Source organism: Physeter macrocephalus, chromosome 4 (genome assembly GCF_002837175.3).
Source record: "Physeter macrocephalus isolate SW-GA chromosome 4, ASM283717v5, whole genome shotgun sequence".
Lineage (NCBI taxonomy): Eukaryota > Metazoa > Chordata > Mammalia > Artiodactyla > Physeteridae > Physeter > Physeter macrocephalus.
Window position 1 is genome coordinate 139,592,677 of NC_041217.1, and position 22,711 is coordinate 139,615,387.

Here is a 22,711-nt window from a genome sequence, read left to right on the forward strand (position 1 = left end):
TTGCCTCTGGGCTGCTAGCATCCCTTGGGAGGCGGGCTCAGCAGGATTTGCTGTACCAGTTGTACAGACGGGGACACTGAGCCCACAGTCGCACAGGATTTCGACTCCTTAATGGTTTGGGAGAACGTAAAGGATGAAGACTAATGGGTGGGTGGCCATGCTGTGGCCGTGGTGTGTGGTGATTATCAGTAAGTGGGGGTCACTGGCTGGCTGGTCCTCTTGCCCTCCCCACTCCCAACTTTGTCAGTGGCTTCATCAGTAGGAGACAGATGCACGGGAAAGGAAGACACAGAGAGGAGTGGGGAGAGAGAGGACGTGGGGTGCGGGGGAGAGCACTGGGGAGGTAGGGGGGAGGAGTGGGGTCCAAGCAGCATCGCTACTTCCTCTTGTGGTTCTCACAGTCTGTCTGCACCGATCCCTGACAGATGGAGGGAAGGGGAGAGCTGGTGCCAAGAGGCTGTCACCGCAGGCGGGCAGAGCTGGGGGAGGGTGCTTTGTGGCTAGTGTTTGTACAGGGAGGGGGCAGCAGCTGGTGGTCTGGCTGCTGGGCCTCCTTGGAGCCTGCTCCCCGGGAACCGTGGTTGGCAGGGTTGTAGATGCTGGGGGGGGGGCAGGAAAGTGGGCAAGGGGTGAGCCTGCCACCTGCCTGGGACTGGCCGTGCCCTTGCCCCTGTCCAGGCAGACAGCCACCTCTGCTGCCAGCAGGGCCCTCCCTCCAGAGGACACCTCCTACCCCCCTGACTGGGTTTCGGGGTGGGTGGGGGCTCTGGAGGCTGATGCTGAGCTGTGGTCAAGGTGGACCAGGGCAAGGAGAACTTAGGCACCAGGAGGCCGTCGGGATCACAGGGCCACGAGGGGCTCAGAGCAGGTGGGGCCTGACCTCATGTCTGCAGGGCCAGAGCGCATTCACTGAGCTGCCCCGGGTGTTCCCCAAGCCCCCTTCATGCCAAAGGGCCTCTTGCTTTTTCTCCAGGCTCTGACATGTGTACAGGGGTGGGCAGCCCTGGCCCGGGGTCAGTTTGGCAACTTCAGTAGCTCTTGCTTTTTTAGATCGTGGGTTTCTCCAGGCAGGGTTGTGTCTCATGCTCTCTTTCCCAACTCCCGTTGGCCAACACAGGGCCCAGTACAGCGGAGAGGCCCAGTGAATGCTTGTTGAATGAATGGATGGATCTCTTGCTTGCACACTTCCTGGGACGGAGACCTCACTTCTTTATAAGGCAGTTTTTTTTATTTCCCAAAACAGAGTTCTTTCTGATTCTGTCCTGAGAGGCCCTGTGGGTCCCAGGCCTGTCACAGGGGCTGTACAGAGCCCCCTGGCTAATCCTGCTGCTTTGGAGCTGCCCTGTAGAGACCAGAGAACCCCCGAGCCCACCCGACTCCTCAGTGGCACCTGACAGGGCTGGTCTCCACTAACCGGTGGGGGGGGGGTCAGTAATCATAGCCATAGTTTATTGAGCTGCCACTCAGTGCCAGGTGGTACCTCACTCAACCCGCAGGTCAGCCTGATAAGATAGGTACTGTTTTTGTCCTATCGTGCAGAGGAGAGAAATGAGGCAGAGGTAATGAGAAGCTTCCCCAAGGTCATGGGGCTAGTGTCTGAGTCAGGAAGTTGGGGGGTGAGCTGGGGGTAGGGGAAGGCCTCCTGGGGCAGGACTTGGGGTGTGTGTGGGGCTTGGCAGGGCTGAGGAGGGTTATACTCTGGAGGTAGATCTGACCCTGCACCACACACTGTCCACTCCCTCCTCCCTACACTGTTCCCAGACACATCCTTGACACCAAGACTCCAAATGGGTGTCCCTCAGGTGAGCCCTGGGGACCTGGGGCCCAGATCCCCTCCTGTTCCCCTGGTTGTGCTCCAGGGGGAGCCCCAGGACCTTAACATGGCCTGTCCTGTTCGGCGATCTAAGGTGTGCAGGGTGATGGCTGGGGGCCCGAGGTGTTGGGATGGGTAAGTAGGAGCTGGGCCTCCTTCCTGCTTCCCCTTAAAGTTGGTTCTGGTCAGAGGTGTCCTCCACATTAATATTAATAATGGCAATCATTGGGCTTCCCTGGTGGCGCAGTGGTTGCGCGTCCGCCTGCCGTTGCAGGGGAACCGGGTTCGCGCCCCGGTCCGGGAGGATCCCACATGCCGCGGAGCGGCTGGGCCCGTGAGCCATGGCCGCTGAGCCTGCGCGTCCGGAGCCTGTGCTCCGCAACGGGAGAGGCCGCAACAGAGGGAGGCCCGCATACCACAAAAAAAAAAAAAATAATAATAATGGCAATCATTAATGATAAATTATGGTGTTCCCACCCCATGCCAGGGCTGGGCTGGGTGCCCTGGGGGAAAGCCGAGGGGAATAGAAGTGGGGGACCAATCCTGAGAGCAGCGGGTGCACCTTCCACCACATTTTTCTCTTCCCCAGAGCCTGACCCAGGCTGGGCCCTCAAGGGGCAACTTAATAAAGTCTTAGTGGTTGAAAAACAGATACCTCTCTGATGGGACACCTACTGCCCAAGGGCCTGCTTCTCCCCTTCCTCCATCATTCACAGATTGATTCCACGAACATTACTGCCAGGCCCCGTGCCCACCCCAGCATGGCCCCCACTGCCTGACCTCACCCCTTGCCTTGGCTCTTGAGATCCTTCCAGGGGCTCTCAGTGAGCGTCATGGGTGACTGTGGTCCCCTCACCCCCCTGACTGTGTGACCTTGGGCAAATTAGCTCCCCTCTGAGTGCCTTGGTTTTCTCATCTGTACAATGGGGTTATGGTAGTTTCTTCCTCAAAGGACTATGAGGAGGATTAAATGAGATGGGTGATAAGCACAGTGCATGGTAATCACTCAATTATGTTTGTTCTTATGCTCATGATGGGGTGGGGGGAGGAAATGAAGATCTCGGAGCACCTTTGCTCTCCACGCATGACCTCAGGAATCCTCTGACAACTCTGTGAGGGGGGATTTGTCTTGTTCCTTTGCTGACGGGGATGGTGAGTCACAGAGAGGTAGGGTGACTCACCCAAGGCCTCTCAGCATGTGAGTGGCAGATCCAAACCCTGGTCTCTCAGGCTCCGAGGCCCATGCATTTGTCACTGAGCCAGGTAGGGATGAAGGGCTTAGCCTGAAAACTCCTTTGGAATTGGTGTTGCAAAGGCTCCCGGCTTCCTGTGCTGATCTGCAAACCTCCATCCCCCAGATCCCAAATCCCTCCTAATCCTGGGAAAGAGGCAGCCCCGGGTCACATCCATCAGCCGCTCTGAGTGCTCTCCCTGGGCCTCTCATCTCCCACATGAGCTGGGAAGTGGCAGGCGAGGGCCTGGACTTCGAGGATGGGGGATTTCCCGACTCAGTTGAAATCTGTCACAACACTCATGTTAATTAAGCCTCGTTAATTCAGCCCTCTGCTTACGCAGAGCTCCTGACAGCAAATTACTCATAAGTGAAGCGGTAAATTTATTGCTGCGTTTTCCCAAACACTCAGCAGCAAAGAACATGCCCCCGGAAAAGGCAGAGGAAAGGCCTGGAGGGCAAGTGCTGCGTGGTTCCTGCAGCCTGGACCACCAGGGACCGTGACCCAGAGAACGGCCGGGGTTCACCAGGGGACCTGGAGGAGGATGGGCTCTGGTGCATTCAGAGCAGGCTGCCTGGAGACAGAGTGAGCTTCCCCTCACTGGAGGCATGTAAGTGGGAAGGCAGGGAGCATTGCACGTCCCCCTGGGCTGCCCCTTCGTCTTCCCGCCTCATCCATCTCACCCGGCAGACTGCGCTGGCTCTGTGCATTGTTTCCTGTGACAGTGCCTTGGAGTCACACAGTAGCGCTCGTAAAGGGTGAGTTGGGATCTGGACGTGAGCCCCAGAGCCCACCCTGGTGTCTGTAAACACCTTCCTCTGCAGTGAAGTCTGAGGAACCGAAGTGTGCAGGCAGGACCAGACAACCCAGCCAGGGGTGCTGCGAGGGGTCTCTCCCTGTCCTGGGTTATAGGGTGCTCTTGGAACCAGGATCAGGACCACATCTGGGCAGATGACCCTTGAGTCCGGACCCCCCTTACTAGGCTAGGTATCAGACCTCCAGGTGAGGATGCAGGCTCTCCCGGGCAGTGGGAGTCCCTCCCCCTCCCCGGCCCCACAGTCCTTCCCCCTAAGGTCTGCTTCCTTCCTTGGTTTCGAACTGGGCCATGCCTGGGACATTTGGAACAAACCCAGGCTCTGGGTACATAGAACTTTTTAAAAATTAATTAGAGCATTAAATGGTAGCCCTCTGGGAGAATCCCACCATCTGGCTGTCACAGGAGAGGCAGGAAAATCTATGCATATCTGTCTGTAGCGTGTGAGCATCATATGAAGCCACCTGTGTATGTGTGAGTGTGTGGCCCGTGTGCTGCGGTGTGTGCACAGCATGGCGTGTGTGTCCGTGTTTGGTATGTGGTGCACATCTGAGTGTGCAAGTGGGCAGTGTGTTTGTGTGCATGTGTGCCCATCTGCATGTGCTGTGTGCATGTGCCCGAGGGTCTGCCTGTCTGCCTGAGCACACTTCTGTGCCCAGGCCTGGCTTTTGGGGGCAGTGAGTCAAACTGAGCTGTGTGCAGAGAGGGGGCAGCCTCTCCACCCCTCCTGGCTGAGGTGATGCTCACAGAAGGGCAGGTGGGCTGTGCACAGGTGGGACAGGGGTAGGTTTGGCAAGTGCACAGCAGGCCTGCAGGGGGCGGGCAGGGTGGGATTCTCATCCCCTGTTTGATAGGTGGGGAAACCCAAGCCTGCCCAAGCACTGAGCCAGTGTGTGGAGAGGCCAGGACTGGAGCCCTGGCTCTGGGGCCCCCTGTGCAGTGCTCTTTTTACACCTTTGGCTTCTTTTATGCTGTTGGATTTTCATGGAGGCTCAGAGGGGTTCTTGAGAGGGTACCACTCACATTTCTCAGGGTTGCTCAGGGGGCAAGGTCAGGATTTGCACTACAGATCCTGCATCCTTCTTACTGTGTGGAGGAGGGTGGAGTCAGGGCAGAACACTGGGCCGATGGATGGTCACTGACTTGCTGTGTGGCCTGGGCCCATCCTGTCCCTTTCTTTTTTTTTTTTTTTTTTATCAGTTTATTAATTTTTGGCTGCATTGGGTCTTTGTTGCTGCGCGTGGGCTTTCTCTAGTTGTGGCGAGCGGGGGCTACTCTTCGTTGTGGTTCGCAGGCTTCTCATTGCAGTGGATTCTCTTGTTGCGGAGCACGAGCTCTAGGCACGTGGGCTTCAGTAGTTGTGGCACGTGGGCTCAGTAGTTGTGGCGCACAGGCTTAGTCGCTCCACGGCATGTGGGATCTTCCCGGATCAGGTCTCGAACCCGTGTCCCCTGCATTGGCAGGCGGATTCTTTTTTTTTTTTGTGGTACGCGGGCCTCTCACTGCCGTGGCCCCTCCCATTGCGGAGCACAGGCTCCAGACGCACAGGCCCAGCGGCCACGGCTCACGGGACCAGCCGCTCCGCGGCATGTGGGATCCTCCCGGACCGGGGCACGAACCCGTGTCCCCTGCATCGGCAGGAGGACTCCCAACCACTGCGCCACCAGGGAAGCCCTGGCAGGCGGATTCTTAACCACTGATCCACAAGGGAAGCCCCATCCTGTCCCCTTCTGAGCCTCATGGGTGTTGTAAGAACTAAATAAGGAGATGCATGCAAAGGGCTTTGTAAACCTCAAGGTGTGGTAGATAGATGAGGGCCTGGCCCAGGGGCGGCTGTCACACTATGATCAGAGCCACGTGTCTCCAGGGTTCCCTGAGGAGCAGGTAGGAGGTGGGGCCTTGGACGGAGGCTGGTGCCCTCCCCAGCCTTGCAGACTGTGAACCTTTCCCCAGAACTATCTGCCTGGGTGCTGAGTGCTGGCACTTACTGTCTTCCAGCTCCAGTCTCCCACATGTGGCTTGTGATGATGAACTAGAGCAGGAACAGGGCTCAGAGAGCAGTGGGACCCACCTCTTCTCCAACAGGTGGTGACACTAAGGTCCAAAGAGGGTGAGTGGCTTGCTCAAGGCCACATAGCAGCTCAGGAGTACAGCTGGGACCAGAATGCAGGCCTCCTGGGCCCTGGCTCTGTTCTCCTTGGTATTGTGTCTTTGGAAAGGGAGAAGGAGAACAGAGAGGTGGTTCCTGTACCTGCGGGGAGGGAGGTGGGGGTACCAGCGAGCTGGAGAGAACTTGGGATCCCCTGAAGCTCCAGTTCATTATGCATGAATGAAGGATTTTTAAAGCATTGTTTCAATGATTATTGTTTTTACTGTGTATGCAGAATGCTGGATGGTAAAGATGGTTTGTATCTTGGGCTGTAAGTTCTGTATAGATAGAAAAGACCCAGGCCTCAAGATTGCACATGTTCTTTCATTTATTCATTCATCGTTCATTCGTCCAGCATCCATTTCCTAAGCATCCCCTTGGTGCTCACCATGTAGATCTTATCCTGCCTCCAATGAGCTGCTAGTCTGGTGGGGAAGGGTAGTTGAGTGACAGGAACACGGGGTGATGAGGCTGTGGCCAGAACAGGCCTCAGATTCCATGTGGGGTCATGGAAGTCTTTTCAGTAGAATGGGGGAACCCCAAAGAATGAGGAAGATGTGCCCATCAGACACCCTGGCCTCACATGGGCTTGACCTTGGACAGACTGACCATTCACCCAGAAATGGGCCGCTGGGCACCTTCCAGCTCCACTCCCCTCCCCTCCCCCATGCAGCTCTCCCTGGGCTCGGGCCCACACTCAAGAATGGAGGAGAGGCCCCCTTAGAGGACCCTGGCTGTCTGTGGGTCCACGGGTGGAGATGGCAGGGCGTGCTGGTGGTTGGAGCGCACTGCCTGTATGCCTAGGTGGGCCAGTCTTGACCCTGCCCCACTCAGGGTTATGATCACGGGGGGATTAGTGGCGACACCACTTCTGAAATAGCTTGTCCTTTGAGCCCAGCTGGCTGCCCAGCCATGATTCCACCTGGACCTTTTTCTCCAAGGAACAGCCCTTCTTTCTACTTTATACACGGAGAAACCATGTTAGGAAGAACCAGGAGGCCCAGGATGACAATGGCCAGGCCTCCTGATGCCCTTTAATAATTGTAACAAAAACTTCCTGAGGGCCTACTAGGTACAGAGCCTGGGGGTGGGAGAGCGAAAAAGAAAAGTTGAGAGGAACTTGCATCACTACGTCGGGTACTGCTATGTTATCTTACAAGCAACTACCCTGCAAGTCAGGATGCAGCATCACAATTTTAGATGAGGGAAACAGAGGCTCCGAGAGGTCAAGTAACCTGCCTGAGGTCACACAGCTAGTAAGGGCCCAAGCCAGGTTGTGAGCTCTGCTTCCTTAACCTGCCCCTCGTGGGAGGAGGGCCACAGAGGGCTGCAGACAATCATCTTCCAAATCTCTGTACTGGGAGAAAATGTCCACTTGAAGAAAAGGCCGAGGAGGATGGACTTGTCATGGGTGGTGGGCATGCTCACAGAGCAGGCTGTTTCAGAGGCAGCTTCCCTTTCAGCCAGGCTGTGGTGGGACCTATCTTGTTGGAGGAACCATGCTGGCTCAGAGCCCCAGTGACGGCCCCCTGTCAGAGGGGCACTGAGAAGTGGCAAGGGTCTAGGCCAGGATGCCAGTGGGGCGTGAGGCTCTGCTGGGCACCTGCCGCACTCCCTCTCAGCTCACTTCCCATGGCCACAGCTGTCTCTTCTGCCCAGCACTGGCCGGGAGCCCTCACAGAAGTCCTGCTGGGGCCCTGGCCGTAGGCACCGAGCCGCGGCCCTTGGCCATTAACTCTGCCCACGCTGCCTGTCCCTGGGCTGGCTGCAGAGAGGTGGGTGGTGCAGGCCAGAGCCCTGGGCGCCAGCCCAGCAGGACCAGCACCTGAGACACGGCCACCTCTGAAGATCTTGCCTAATGGCAGGGCTTACCAGCACCTAGCAGGGTACTTGGCACACAGCAGGCCCCCTACTTGATTCTTTCAGCTTCCAGAAGCAGAGACTTGAGACTTTTCAGTGGGAACAGGGGTCATCAGAAGCTTGGCCCTCCCAGGGTCCCTCCCAGAGTGCAGGACTAAGGGTGTGTGCTGGACCCCGACTGTACCAAACTCTTCCTTAAGTGGGCCGTGACCCCCTCCGCCATGAGCACTCGCCAAGCAGTCCAGTGGCAACACGTGGGCCTGCCTTTTCTCCCCTACTCTGGCAGAGCCATCTCCCAGGAAACGTGGAATTTTCCCTCATTCCCATTATTAGGGTGCCAGGGCAAACAAACAGCCTAATCCAGATGAGCGCTGGGCCACAATCACATTCTCTTTAGGGGTTTTCTCTCTATTTCCAGCAATTTTGAGAAGCCTGAGTAATTGGTATTCCACACAGGTTAACAGAACTGCTGTCTCCTCTGTATTATGCCTTAATTTCCTTTATCACATAGCAAGTTGGAATTAATCTCCCCTCTCCTTCCTTTTTCCCACCAAAACACATTACTAGCCTGTCTGCTGGTTAAAGTCATTTTGTGGCAGCTCTTGGCTCCTTTCCACTTCCCTGGGAATCTTTCTGACCAGAGCCAAAGAACAAGGAGGGGTGAAAAATCCATTTGTACGAAGTGGGGATCTCCTGTTGAGAACTTATTTCCCTCCCTGTTCAAGAGGAAGGAACGTGTCCAGCCTCCAGCCGGCACAGCTGACTGAGTCCCCTGTCGCTGAGAGCATTCAAGAGGGTGGAATGGCCATATGTCAGCGGTGGGAACAGAGGATTCCTGCACTGCTGGGGGCGAAGGGACAGGCCTTTGCCACTCCTGGCGCTTGGATTAGATTCTGCGATTTGAAGCTTCTAGGATTCTGTTGTTTGTAAGTTTAAAATTTTCTCTGTGACTTCCAAGTTGAAAAGAAGCTGTGAATCCATGATCCTACCATTGAGCCATTTGGGTCTAAGTGCTTTTAAATCGTGTGCTTTAAGATTCTAAGATACTCTCCTGGAATTGGAGATTCTGTTCTGTGATTCTAGGCTATTTTATGCTTCCGTGAGCCTCTTAAGCTGCAGTTCTGCTCCATGACTGGGTCTCAGGAGGGAGTGTAATTGCTTTGCTGAGGCTGCTTTGGGAGTGTGAAAAGCCCAGGCCTTCTCTGGCCTCAGTTGCCCCATTTATGAAATTCGAGGGTTGGACCAGAGGGCCTCCAGGTCCTGCCTCGCAGGTGTGTTCTGCCTGCAGCTCCTTTGGCTCCTTCTGAGCTTTGTCCACACAGTGCCCCATTAGCGCTGGCCACCCCACGGCACCTCTGGGAACCCAGAAGCTTTTCCCATCTGAGCCACACCCCTTGCCCACTTGCCCCCAGCCCTCTGGCATTCCAGCAGGAAGGTGACCCAGCTCTCCTCCAAAGTCCCAGCAGGAAAGCCGGTGAGGGTGATAAGAAGAAATAAACCAGACCATTGACAAGAGCTCCATGGTCTTTGTGGGCTGAACAATTCACTCTACAATTTCAACATCTACAATCTCCTTTACATCTTGCCCCCCAAGGGGTGTAGTTCCTGATTGTTAGCCCCATTTTATAGGTGGGGAAACTGAGGCTCCAAGAGGTTAACTCACCTGTACTGGTGAGTTCCAGGACCCTGAGTCGCTTGCTGCTTGCACAGCTGCCGGCCACATGCAGGCTGGATTGAACGAGGCATGAGCAGCCCGAGGAGGTCAGGGAGCCCGGGGGCATCTCTCCCCAGAATCTGCTGCAGGGTGGGGTTGCCACCCACACACTCATGCTTCTCCCCTGGAACCACCCCTGGGATGTTCAAGGGCTTCAGAGAATGGACCTTGTTTCCTTCCCAATGCACCAAGAAGCCAGAAAAGAAACTGCCTTCTTCATCTGCTTTTAGAATCTACCTTTTCCTTCTGGATCAAACGGCATTTCTCAGGGTGGGCTTCCTCAGCCCCCACTGCTTCCCCATTGGTGCAAAATCACCCCTTCTTGAGGTCCAACTCAAAAGGCTCCTAGCTCACCGCCCCTGTCCCCTAAGCACCCCTCACCCCCGGAGACGAGAGGCACTGGTGAGAGCTCCCCAGGGCTGAGTTCAGCATCCTTGTTTTCAGCTGGGGCACTGAGGCCCAGAGAGGGAGATGACTGTCTGAGGCCACACAGCAACCTCGCCACCCTCGATTCTGATCAGTACTATCTTATCTTGTTCTGGGTTGCGGCCGTTATATCTGAGTTCTTGTCTCCTCAGCTTGGCTGTAATATCTGTGAGGAAAGGTCCACCTCTCATCCTTTGCTTTCCTTGTCAAGCATTAGGGATAAGATGCCCTGGGTTCTGGGCCTGCCTTGAGTTCTGTGACCTTGGGACAGTCCGTTGCCTTTCAAGGGCTTTTGCTTCCTCATCTCTCAAAGGGGGTGATGCCCCCTGCCTCACAGAGTTGCTGTAAGGAGCCAGACTGAGGGGCGGGAGGCTGGGGTCGTGAATCTGCCGCTCAGCACTGCATTCATTCAGGATCCCAGTTCTGCCAGATTTCCTTTGGCCTTCTCTGAGTTTCCAGCCAGAGACTCTCCTTGTCCCCAGAACAGCCCCGCGGTTCCCCACGTCTGAGCTGCTGCTGCTTTGTGGCCCCTGCTGTAGGGCCCTTGCCCCCTCTCCATGGAGCACCCACCTTGAGCCATGCATGTGCTCTGCTGTCCTCACCACCCAGCTGCACACCTGCCTCCCCTTCTAGACGCGTGTGCTGACTGCGCCGGCTCCGGGCATGTAGCCCTGCCCGCACGCCGGGAGTACCCTCTGTCTGTCCCTTCCACTCTCCACCTGGAGGGGCACCAAGGCAGGCCTGTGAATGGTGCACATGGAAAACCTGACTCCTTTCTCCTCCGATGTCTAGATGAGGAGACCAAAGCACGGGGAGGGCAAGGGACTTGTCCAAGGTCACCCCAGCAGTCAGGGGCAACCTGGAGTAGTGCCGAGGGCTCTGAGGCCCAGACCACTCAGAGGCTCCTCCCCAGCTCCCCCCGGCCGCAACCCAGGCCTGGGTTTGCAGAATGCCCCCGGAATAGCCCTGTGAAGGGCTTTCCCACAGCCAAGGGCCCAGCTACAGTGGGAGGGGAAGGTTTGCATCTCCCTGAGGCCAGCTCCACAGGCTGGCTGAGCCTTGGGATGACTCACTGAGCCCACTCTGGTCTGGTGGAGCCTCCCGGGGCCTCCCAGGCTGTCAACAGGGAGATGAGTGATGTCCAGCCAAGCTGCAGAGCTTCACCTCGGCACTGACGGCCAGGGTGGGCACAGCCTGGAAGGCTTGCTGTGGGCACTGTCCAGGTAGGTCTGACCTGCCAAAAATATGGCAGCAAAATAAGCACCCTGTGGTGACTCGAGCTTGCTAGTGTCTGGGCCCTGGCAGGCCCCAGGCAGGAACCCCACTCCTTTGGGCCTTGTTGGAGGTAGAGGGCGTTGTCAGACGCCATCAACAGCTGATGCCAGAACTGGCCTTGAGGAGTGGGGAGAGTTTTGCCAGGTAGAGATGAAGAAGCACCTCCAGGTGGAGCTGCACGAGTAGGGACACCAGGTAGGCAATCCCACGGTTTGTCCATGACCGTTGGGTGGATGTGGAGGCGTTGGTAGCTAGGAATGGGTGAGAGCAGTTAGCAGGGCAGCCTGAAGTGTCCCTGAGCACCCTGCTAAGACACTTGGTCAGATTCTAGGGGAGATGGGAACCCAGCAGGACCAGAAAAGGTGGCTTTCTGATGATGGAGACGGCTTCAGCGGGACAGTGGCTATGGCTGTGGATTTCCAGCCCCCTACCTGGAGCCACAGGGGTGGATTGGGAGGGCCTGGGGACTGAGCCACAGATCCCTTCCTTTGCCAGCCTCACTCTGGACCTCTTTTTAGCACCATAACTAAAAAGAAAAGGAACTTAGAGGTCATCTCGTCCAATCCAGTCCTATCGTGGAGGAAGAGAGCCAGGCACAGGGAAGGCAGAGGACTTATACAAGGTCACACAGTAGAGCCAGGTCCCCAGGCCAGTGGTGGGAGAGAGTCCAGTGCCAACCCTGTTTGCAGTGAAATGGTCTTAACCTCTTTCCAAATAAAAGCCAGCAGCCTCCCAGACACAGGCCTCAACTACTTTGCAGAGCAGTGCCCTAACCCTCAGGCCTCCGGTTGGGCACCCAGTGGGCCAAGGCTCCCTGAATGGCCGGCAAGGGGCTGAGGGTGGCAGAGAGCCCATACCAGCCTCCTGGGCAAGAAACCCAGGGCCAGCACACAGGGGGTGCCCCAGAGAGGGTGCCCCAGAGAGGCCGCAGCCCAGCCAGCCCCAGGGGATGGATCTCCCAGTAACAGGGTGTCGCTGCCCATTTATCACCAGGATAAATTTATCACCGCCCCCAGTGGGGCTCCTCTCAAAACGCTTCTCCTACCAGCCTAACTGGTGAAAACATTTGCATTTTCCACTCAGGTGGGGCTGCTTCCCAGCCGCTGCCTTGTGGGCAGAGGGTGTGGCATCCATTCCTGCCTGTGGGGGGTGGTGAGGAGGAACCGCCCCTCCCCCAGACAGGTGGGGGTCATCACTCCGTCATTCACCGCTTCGTGCCTCCTGGCTGCTTGGGTAGGAACGACTGGCCACCCGGTGCCTACTCCCTTAGCGAACCCGACGCAGGCTGCTGACTGAGGCAGCTTCTCAGGCCCCTCTGGCCTGACCTCCTCGCCCACCGCTGCTGAGTTTTGTCCAGGGAGCCCTGGGTTTCCCACTCAAAGTCAGCGGGGTGGAAGCAACAGAGCCCAGAGAGGCCTGGCGGTGTTACCCAGCTTGTTGGTGGCAGAGCCCGGCTGGAATGAGACCTGGAGCCTTTCCCTCAGCTGCAGAAGAGCTGTCCGTCTTCCCGCTGGGGCTGGTGATGGGAGAACAAGGCCTGGAAGGTGGAGTCCTTGGCAGGCTCTGAGGTCTGCTCGTGGGAGGCGGAGCCGTGACTGACTGGGGTTAGACAGGAAGGTCCCCAAGTTCGGAGGAGGCTGAGTCCCCACTGGGGCCAGCCAAGCGCTCTCACCTGAGCGGAGGGACAGTGTGTGGCTGGGAACCAGGCAGGGCTCTGGCTGGAGGTCGTGGAGGGTTTCCTAGCCACGCCTTCCGCCTTCTGGCGGCTCCTACCCTGAGGATACTGTGAGTTTCCCTCTAGCTGTTTCCTTGCAACCTCAAATCCCAGCGCCAAGTGGGTGTCCCGTATCCGGAGTGGGCAGTCCTGAGCCTGGAAGTTGGTCAGCGAGTGGCCGTCCTCTCCGTGCTGCCTGCTCCTCTGAGCAGCACCCCTTGCATGGTGCTTGGTCCTTGTGCAGGCGCCCGCCGGGGACCCCTGCTAATCCCATCCACCTCTCCCCCACACCCATTCCCCCCGACCCCCTCACAGCTGTCACTGGCTGAATACCCCTTTGTCCACAAATCACTGCGACAGGAAGACCCCTTTGTCGTCTGTCCCTCGGAGACGCACATCTTCCCTGTGGCGACAGGGAGTCCCACATATCCCAGTGATGGCTTGGACCTCCCTTGGTGACAGCGGGGCCGGGGTCGGGCAGCGTCCGAGAGCAGCTGGGATGTGCCAGGGCCTGGAAGAGGGACTTGGCTGTGGGAAGCCCCAGGTGATCCCCTGGAGCAGCACCGGGAAGCACAACCCACCTGTGTCATAGAGTCACAGACCCAGAATGTCAGCTGGAGGGGGTCCTTAAAGGTATGTTCACCTGAGGAAACCGAGGCCAAGGGGGAAGAGGTCACACGGTCTGTCAGAGGTGTGGGACCATAGGTATTCTTTGAGCACCTGCTTGGCCTCAGACCCTGTGTGAGGGGGACGCTGAGATGAAGGAAATGTTGGCAGGCGCTGGTGTGTGGAGTCAGGTGGACACCCGACTGAGGACACTGTCCAATTTAAAAGCAAAGGCGCCCTCCCCAAAGAGTGATCCTCCCATCCCCCCTTCATTCTTTCATCTTCTACCTCAAGCCCTTCACATGCCCACCCCTCCCCACCAGCATCTGCTGCTTCGTTTCCTCTTACTCCCCAGGTGGGATGCGAGGGTGGAGGAGAAAGCGGACTCAGATGCCACCTGCTGATGGATGGTGGTGGCCTGAGCCCCGGAGCCTGCTGGGCAGCACAAAGCCACAAGCTGAGCCCCTCCCACCGCGCTCCGTGGGTGTCGGGACACTGTGGGAACGGGTTGCCTTTCTGGCACCACCCAGAGCCTCGAGTCTGTCAGCGTGGACTTGGGGACACAGTCCCTTGCAGGATGGGATCGGGGGGTGCCCACAGCTTGTCGACACGTGTGTGTCATGCCGTAACTGTCCTGGAGTCCCGGCATGAGGCTGAGGGTGTGTGGATCAGGGTGGTGCAGTCTTAAAAACTTGGGTCCTTAGAGAGTGAGAACCTTAAACCCACAAAAGCTATGGTAAATGTTGTATTAGACTCACGGGATCTCTAAACTGAGGGTTTTTAGGAACATCATGTGTCGGGGGCGGGTTTGAACCCAGTGCTGCTGGACCCCAGAGCTGCTGCTGCCGGGCTGTGAGCCCAGGGTTTCATGGCCCCACCAGGGCTGCTAAGGGAGTGATGGGGTCCCCTCTTGCCCTGCTTCCAGTAGTGCAGCTCCATTTTACTCTATTTTATATGCTGGGGTTTCACTTAGGAAAAGCATCCCTCTGCTTAAAAATAAAGTTTTCCAGGCCCTGTGCTGTGCTGCAGCTCTGGGCCGGGACCCCGCCTCAGCCTGAGAGGGTGGCTCTGGCCGGCGGGTGAACAGGCAGGCAGACCGCAGGCAGACCGGGCTTCCCCGGAGGGGATGCAGGTTGCTCTGGGCCACTGGCTCCTCCCCCTCTCACTCCTGCTGTGTTGTTGCTGCAGCCAGAGAACACTCCGGGTCTGTCGTGCCGTTGACTGGGGTGACAGTTTAATAGTAGCTTCCTGGGCTGTCATTTAAATCTGCCTGCCAGGTTAGTAGGCTGGGGCCGGCTGGCACGCCCCCTGCCCCCACCCCGGATCTTCGTTCTGCTGGCAGTGGTCGTCTTGGCAACGCCAGGGCCTGGCGAGCTCTGCAGAAGGGTAACCGTGCGGGGAGCAGCTCTTTCATCTCCCCGACCCGGGTACAAGTGGCCCAGCTGCCTTAGGGCTGGGCGGCAGGGCCAGAGCCAGGCCGCTCGGTGCTGGTCCGGGCCTGAGAGAGGAAAGTGGGAACAGACGAGTCCCCTCTGTGCACAGGGCTCCAAGGTGAGGGTTTACATCTCTGCTCTCCCAGACTCTCAACTACCCCGGGAGGGAAGGGACCTGCCCCAGGTGGCTCCGCAACAATGTTGAGCTGGAATCACCTGTCTGTGGGTCTCTGCTCTGCCCTCAAAGAATGTTCCCTGGGGCCCACGACCTGTCTGCAGAAACCTGAGGGCAGGCAGAGCCTGCATCTCTCGCATCTCCCTGTCCCGTGTGACCTGGTATCAATTCCCCCCTGACCCCATCCTGGGCTTGCCTCTAGACATGTCCCTGCTCTTAGGACTGGGGTCTCCCCAGTGGAGTCCCCTCAGCTTCAATTTGCCCCAAGTACTCCGGGAATGCCCTCTCCTGTTTTTCATGGCTTGGTGGAGCTGGCCCAGAGACAGAAGACTGGGTACCAGCCTCTGCTGTGTGACCATAGGCCAGTCCTTCCCCTCTCTGGGCCTCATCTTCTGATCTGAGGGGCTGGCACTACAGCAGTGTTTCGTCAAGTGTGGTTCATTGGACACTTGTTTCTTGGGAAATTAATAGACGTGGCATCCAACAAAGACATTCCTTGGCTAAACAAGTTTGGGAAGTGCTGGAGGAAACAAAATCAATCTGATATCTTTACTGTAGGCCTCTCAGGGCCCTTAGTAAGCCAGTGGGCATCATGAATCTCCAAGGGGAAGGTAATAAATCTTAACCCAAACATCTGGGTGGATGGTCCTGCAGCTCTCTGTCCTGCCCTCTGCCTCTCTCTTCCTCTGCCAGGGCCTGATGGTCCGTGTGCACGGACACGCCAAATCCTGAAGGAGGCCCAGGCAGCTTGCAGCCATGGGTTTTGTTGGCTGCCCTGTGCTTAGCAGGGGCGGGGTGAGTCCCTAGGTGAGCTCAGGGAAAGACAGGTCCCCGCACTGGCCCTCTGAGGGGCAGCCTGGTGCCAGGCGGGGCGAGTTGGCCCCTGGCCTAGTGGAGCTCCCAGGTCCCTTGCCACTTGCCTCTTCCCCAGCCCCAAACGGCCATTCCACTGGCTCCTCCACACCCCATGGCCTGTTATCCCTCTCCCTGGAACACCCTTCTCTGCTCTCCTCACTCCCATGGCTTGGATGACCTCTCGTCCTTGAACACAGTCCCCTCTTCCAGGAAGCCTTCCCTGACCCCTGGGATGGTTGGGTAGCCCTCTCCTGGCTTCCTGGCCACACAATGGGACTGAGGGTCAGAATACCTGGGCTCAGGTACAGCCCTCCCAGAGACACGTGCTGTGCCTTGGAGGAGCCCCTCCTCCCTGGGCCTGGCTTCAGCTTCTAGAACAGGAGAGCCGCAGAGGGGACTTCAAAGCCCTGGGCTCTGACAGGACAGAGCATTGTGATTGCCAAGACGAAGCCACACGGAGCAGCTCCACCTGGCAGTCAGGGCTAATCTTTGTTTTGAAGCCTCCTGTCTGCACTGGGGCTGCAGGATGAGCATGGGTGTGGAATAACAGCATGAAGGATGCACGTTGTCTCGGGGCAGGACGCTTCCGGGGGCGGGGAAGCTGGGAGGTGATGAGTGATCATAACAATTTCGCAAGATCATAGACTCTGGGCACAGAGGGCTGAAGGTTCAGTCAGCTCCACACTTCCATATCCAGATGAGGAGGCAGGCCCATGTGGCTGATGAGCCTAGTGTCACACACATAGCAGCTGGAGCTGCTGACTTCACATGCCGCAAACTTGTACCTTTCTGCTTTTCAGTTCCTGGCACCATCCTTAGCCCGTTTGCTTCTCACAACAACCCTGTGTGGTGAAGCAGAGATTTTATCCCTGAACGTAGGTGAAGAAAGTGAGGCTCAGAGAACCTGTGTAACTTGCAAAAGGTCACACAGCCCACAAGTGGCAGAACAGAGTTCCATCAACCGTGAGCAGTCTGATGCTTTCCTTGGCCTGCGTTCTTGTTATAATTAGCAGCTCCCCCTTCTTTTGTCCTGGATTTCCCATTCTCTCCCCCTCTGCCCTGGGGTTGGCCCCTCCCCACTGCCCTTAGGAATCTCAAGTCCTTTGTGGCGGCCCATCTGTTGCCATGACACCAGATTATGATGTCGCAGATCCTGGATGACTGTGTACTGCTCCTGGGCTGTGGAGTACAGGGATTCACAGAGGTGGGAATTGTCCAAGGGGTGACTGGCATGGAGGGACATAAATCCCTGGAAATAGAGAGCCATGGCCTCGAGCCCAGCTTGGGAATCACCCTGGAAGCTGGAGCCAAGGCTGCCAAGGCCAGGAGAGTAGGGGCTGGCATGGTTTGCTCTGACAGCTTCAAAAGACTGCCCTGCCCTCATCTCTTGGCGGGGCTGATGTAGCCTCTTGACAAGGGGCTGTTGGGCTCTTTACACTGCACAACCTGATACTGGGATGCTTGCTCAGATCCCTTTTTGCCTTTTGACCTCGTGTGGCAGTGCTGCCTGGGAAAGCCACCATCCTCATTTGCCCAGAGAGAGAAGGAACTTGCCCAGGGTCACCCAGAGAGGTGGCCGTGCCAGGGTTCAGGGTCAGCTCTGCTTCCAAATCCTTCCATGTAGTTGCACTTCACACAGGGTCCGCCAAGGTGGTTTAGTCTAGTCCCCAGCCTGAAACTGACCATGCTGCCTCAGTTTCCCCAGGATGGTCCATTAGCAAAGCATAAGTTGTCACAGGCCCAGGGTTACTCTACCGCACATTTCTGGGCACATTCCAGGGGAGCCCTTCATGCAGGTGCCTCTGGTCTGTGGTGGATCTGCCACATTGCCTTGTCCTGCAGCCCCTGGGATCTAGTCCAACTGCATTTGCCTCTCTGGGGTCCTCATTCTTTGCCCGATAATGCTGAGGTGGCTGAGGGACTTAGTATAAAGAGTCCAAGCCTTGGAAACTGCCCCATGCACTTGAAATCCCACTTCTGCCACCTACCACCCTCACTTCTTTGAGCCTCAATTTCCTCTTCTGTAAAATGGGATTAACAACAGCTGCCAGGATAGCTACGAGGAATCACTGGGTTATTGAGTGAAAGGTGCCAGGGCAGAGCAAGGGTGGAAAATGTCCAAACTGGTCATGACAGTGAAACAGGTCTGTTCCCCAACACACCACCATGGGACATGCACCCGAGCCTGCCATTTCCTGGCCTCAGTGCTGCCCTTCAGGACTGTGATGTTGCTTGTGGCTGCTCTGGCCTCTTTACCTAGTGCCTGTCAGGACCTGGCACACCGTGGGAGGCCAGGCTGACTCCCAGGCTCCCAGGATGCCAGGGAGGAAAGGGTCCGTGGCGAGCATCTGGCTGGCCGAGGCCCAGCGATGGAGCCCCTCCATCCCCTTCTTCGTCAAGCCTGCCTTGCTTTCCTGGGGTTTGCTGGTCATGCACTCATGCTGACAGGCTGGGCCGACTTCTCATCAGTGTGCTCAGGGCACAGACACAAGCTCACTGAGCGCTGAGCTGCAGCTTCCATGGACTTCCCACCTATTCTTGGGCTTTTCTTCCGTATCTGATGCCCCTGGGCATTTTGTTTGGAGAGCCATGGTGGGGAAGAGGGACGTCTGACTGTGAGGTCCAACTGTGGCTCTGCTCCCACCGAGGTGTGACCTTGGGCATGTAACTTAACACCCTGGGGCTGAATTTCCCCACATGTCAAGTGAGGACAGAACAGGCCCTTCGTCGTGGGGTTTCCTGGTAAAGTGCCTAGCACAGAGACTGGCACACAGGATGCACTTGGAGAATGTTAGAACAGGAAAAAGAAAGCACTGGACTATATGTTTCTTTTTTGGATGCTGAGCTTCTTGTGGAAGGAGCACTCTGGTGTTCATATTAGGAAATGCCCCAGGTGCCGTGGTTCATAACTATACTTCCTTTCTGATGTATTATAAGCCGTGATTTACCAAAAGGCAGTACCACATTGGTATTTATCACCCATGTCGACCCCTCAGTGCAGGGCTCAGGGAGGGCTTTTTGGGGGTCCTGGACTGGGAGGCAAGTGAGCTCGTTCTGATCCCTGCCTTCCTGTGTTTCCCTGGGCCAGCCCTTTTGTCTCTCTGGGTCTCAGGCCCCCATCTGTAGGTAGACTCTGATTCCTCTGGTTTCTTCCAGCCCTGCACAGGCAGAGATGTTCTTCTAAGGAAAGTGTGAAGAAAGCTCAGCTTAGAATGCAGATGTACTGCAAGGATTTCATTGAAAAGAAAGGCAGAGGGCTTCCCTGGTGGCGCAGTGGTTGAGAGTCCGCCTGCCGATGCAGGGGACGCGGGTTCGTGCCCCGGTCCGGGAAGATCCCACGTGCCGCGGAGCGGCTGGGCCCGTGAGCCATGGCCTCTGAGCCTGCGCGTCCGGAGCCTGTGCTCCGCAACGGGAGAGGCCACAACAGTGAGAGGCCCGTGTACCGCAAAAGAAAAAAAAAAAAAAGAAAGAAAGGCAGAAAAGGAATGGATTCAGGACGCCTAGCATCTGTCCCCAAATCCCTATTAGGCTGCTCAGGGGGAGCAGTCATGTGGCTCCAGAGGGGGCCAGAGGGCCTGTGGGAGGATTTACATAACCCAAGGCTGGTCAGTGGGAAGGAGCTTCCCAGGGAGAGGGAGAGCCTGGCCCTGGAGGTGTGGGAGCAGAGGCTGGACAGCTACGTTTCCATTGGGTTCAGTGCCCTGCACTGAAATCTACCCTGAGTTGGCTCCTGTGCTGGATCTGATGCAATCCCTGCACTGGGGGAGTATCAGGCCAGTGGAGGGACAGGGAGAAAAGCAAACCCTGTTGGTCCCTGTGTTCTTGTCCCAGCTCTGCTCCCAGCTGTGAGAGTCCAACCTGCTGTGTACACCCCCTATGAGGGCACAGAACACCGCATTTCCTTTGCTTCTAATTCAGACTCAAACCATAAAAACAGCAATAGCTGCCACTTACTGAGCATCTGCTGTGTGCTAGGGTCTCTGCTGCCTGATCTTCATACATTATAACTTCTTGTTACTTCTCCTTGGAGCCCTTTGGTTCTTTCTCCCCATTATATAGATAAGAAAACAGAGGCTCAGAGCTTAAGTAACATCCCCAAGGTCACACAGATAGAAAGAGGCAGAGCTGGCATTCCAACCCCCTGTGTGGCCATAAACGCCTTGGGAGCAGAGACTGATGTGGATGTCTTGCCCACAGATTCTCTTTCCCTCGCTCTGAACAAAACACACCTCATCAATCTTGCCACAAGGTGATCATTTACTTTTATGATTTATTATCGCCAGTTCCCTGGTGCTTGCAGAAGGAGCCTCGACTTCAGTCTGGTTGTGGGGAGTAGGAAAGGCAGGTAAAGGGACTGAGAACCGGCTGAAGGGGCTAAGGCAGCTACCGTATGTGATCAGGGAAGGCTTCCTGGAGGCTGTGACAGTGGACCTGGACTTGGGGGGAAGAGAGAGGTGTGATGGGAATGGGCATTCCCTTGATGGATGGATCCTGTCACCCTTGTTGAACTTGGAGAGCAAGGCCAGGGATTGCCCATCTCTTCCTGGTGTGGAATGAATAAGCCTTTCTGTCCTGTCCTCTCCTCTTGGTCAGGGAGGTACTCGTGGCCTCCTGGGGCCATGGGAGGTCACGTGGTCCAGCTTGCAGACCAGCACATCTGGTCACCCTGTAGCCACCTGAGTGTATGTCCTAGAAAAGCCTCCTGTGCCCACCAGGCCCCTCACACTCTTCTCCTTGCCCCGCAGCCAAGAAGACCTGTGCAAACAGCGACTTCACCTGTGATGACGGCCACTGCATCCGAGAGCGGTGGAAGTGCGATGGCGAGGAGGAGTGTCCCGACGGCTCCGACGAGTCCGAGGCCACTTGCAGTGAGTGTTGCCCCTAGGCTGGGGAAGGGGACCTGGCTCTGGGCTTCAGTTTCCTCATCAGGTCTTCCCCGTTGGGAGGTTGGGAGTGTCCGGTGAGGTGATCTGTCATGCACAGCCTCAGACTCACTTTGTGCTGAGCCCTTGCAAGCTCCGGGCTGACAGTCCGGTGCCTCTAGTTGCTGGTGTCTGGTGACCTGTTTCTGGACTTTCTTCCCAGCCCTCTGGCAGGTTGGGCCCTGCTCTTGTAGTTCCAGGAGCTAGAAACAGCCCCTTTGTGCCCTGCTGCCCAGAAGTAGCCAGAGCACATCCTCCAGGCCTCCCCTCAGCCTCCCCCACTATTTTTTTTTTTTAGGACTCTAATCATAATTCTAATAGTGCTAATGGCAGCTGGTGCTTATCAAGCATTCACTGTGTAGCGGGCACTGTGCTAAGCAGTGTATGCTTTCATTCATTATTCCCACAGCGGCCTCATGAGGCAGGTACTGTCACTTTCTAACTTTTGCAGAGGCGGACACTGAGGCTCAGAGAGGTTGAGTGACTTGCCTAAGGCCACTCAGCCGGGACTTTGAGGCCCCAGCTCTGTCCTCTGCTCTGGGCAGGCTGATGGCAGCGAAGATAGCCAGGGGCGAGGCGAGGGCCAGAGCGGAGCCCCAGGCCCGCCTCCCATACTCGGGCTTTGTCTCTCTGCGATTTCTTTTCCAGGCCCCAATCTTCAAAGCAAACTTACACCCGCCAGGTCATTCCGTGACATTTGTTAAATTAAAAAGGAGATGAGACGGGGGCAGGGAAGGACCTGGTGGTCCCGGAGGCAGAGCTTCATCGGAATGAGCCTGAGACTAAAGGCTGGGGTGGGGGCCGTTCGCGGAGGACAGGGGGCGGGGCCGGGGGGACCTGGTTGGGGGTGGGGTGGGGGGCTGGCAGGGACCTGTGAGTCATAGTCCCGGATCTTCCTTAAGGGTCACAGTCACCCCAGAGGCAGAGGTGGGGACAGTGGAGGCCAGCGTCCCATCTAGGGCTGCGGCTGGTGATAACTGGGTTTCCTCGTCTCCTAGCAACAGAGCTACCAGTCTCCGTGGGAGAGAAAGAGAAAGGGAGAGAGAAAGGGAGAGCAGGAGCCATCCCCGCCCGAGACAGGGCACCCCCTCCGGGGGGGCCGGGGGGGGGGGCCGGGGGGCCCGGGTGGGGGGTGGGGGGGGGGGCTGGCAGGGACCTGTGAGTCATAGTCCCGGATCTTCCTTAAGGGTCACAGTCACCCCAGAGGCAGAGGTGGGGACAGTGGAGGCCAGCGTCCCATCTAGGGCTGCGGCTGGTGATAACTGGGTTTCCTCGTCTCCTAGCAACAGAGCTACCAGTCTCCGTGGGAGAGAAAGAGAAAGGGAGAGAGAAAGGGAGAGCAGGAGCCATCCCCGCCCGAGACAGGGCACCCCCTCGTTTCCATGCACAGCTGCCCTGCCTTCCCCGGACTTGCTGCAGGCCCTATTCTTCCCTCACCCCACCAAGTAGCCAAAGCTGGTGCAGTCCCAGGTGTCTGGGCCCAAGGGCAGCCCAGTGCTTTGTCCTGAGCTTTGCTTTGGGAGGAACAAAGCCCAGCCACGCCCACTTGTGACTCATCCTCCTGGCAACCTTGGGAGTGGGGGGTGGATCTGTTTAGAGAGAAAGAAACTGAGGCTGGGACAGGTTCAGCCACTTGCCCAAGGCTGCCCAGCTAATATAGGGCAGGGCTGTGTGCAGCCCAGAGTGTGTGTTTGGGCAGGGGGCTGTGGCCACCATGGCAATC

At 57.0% G+C, this 22,711-nt stretch overlaps 1 protein-coding gene across 20 annotated transcripts in view; it reads left to right on the forward strand.

The window, feature by feature from the left end:
- Window positions 1-22,711, forward strand: part of LRP8 (LDL receptor related protein 8) — a 79,174-nt gene that overhangs the window by 17,072 nt on the left and 39,391 nt on the right. For all 20 annotated transcript variants that reach the window (XM_028489383.2, XM_055084625.1, XM_028489382.2 and 17 more), the window contains exon 3: window positions 20,812-20,934. In XM_028489383.2, coding sequence (XP_028345184.1) covers window positions 20,812-20,934 — 123 coding nt within the window. The remainder of the gene's footprint in view (window positions 1-20,811; window positions 20,935-22,711) is intronic.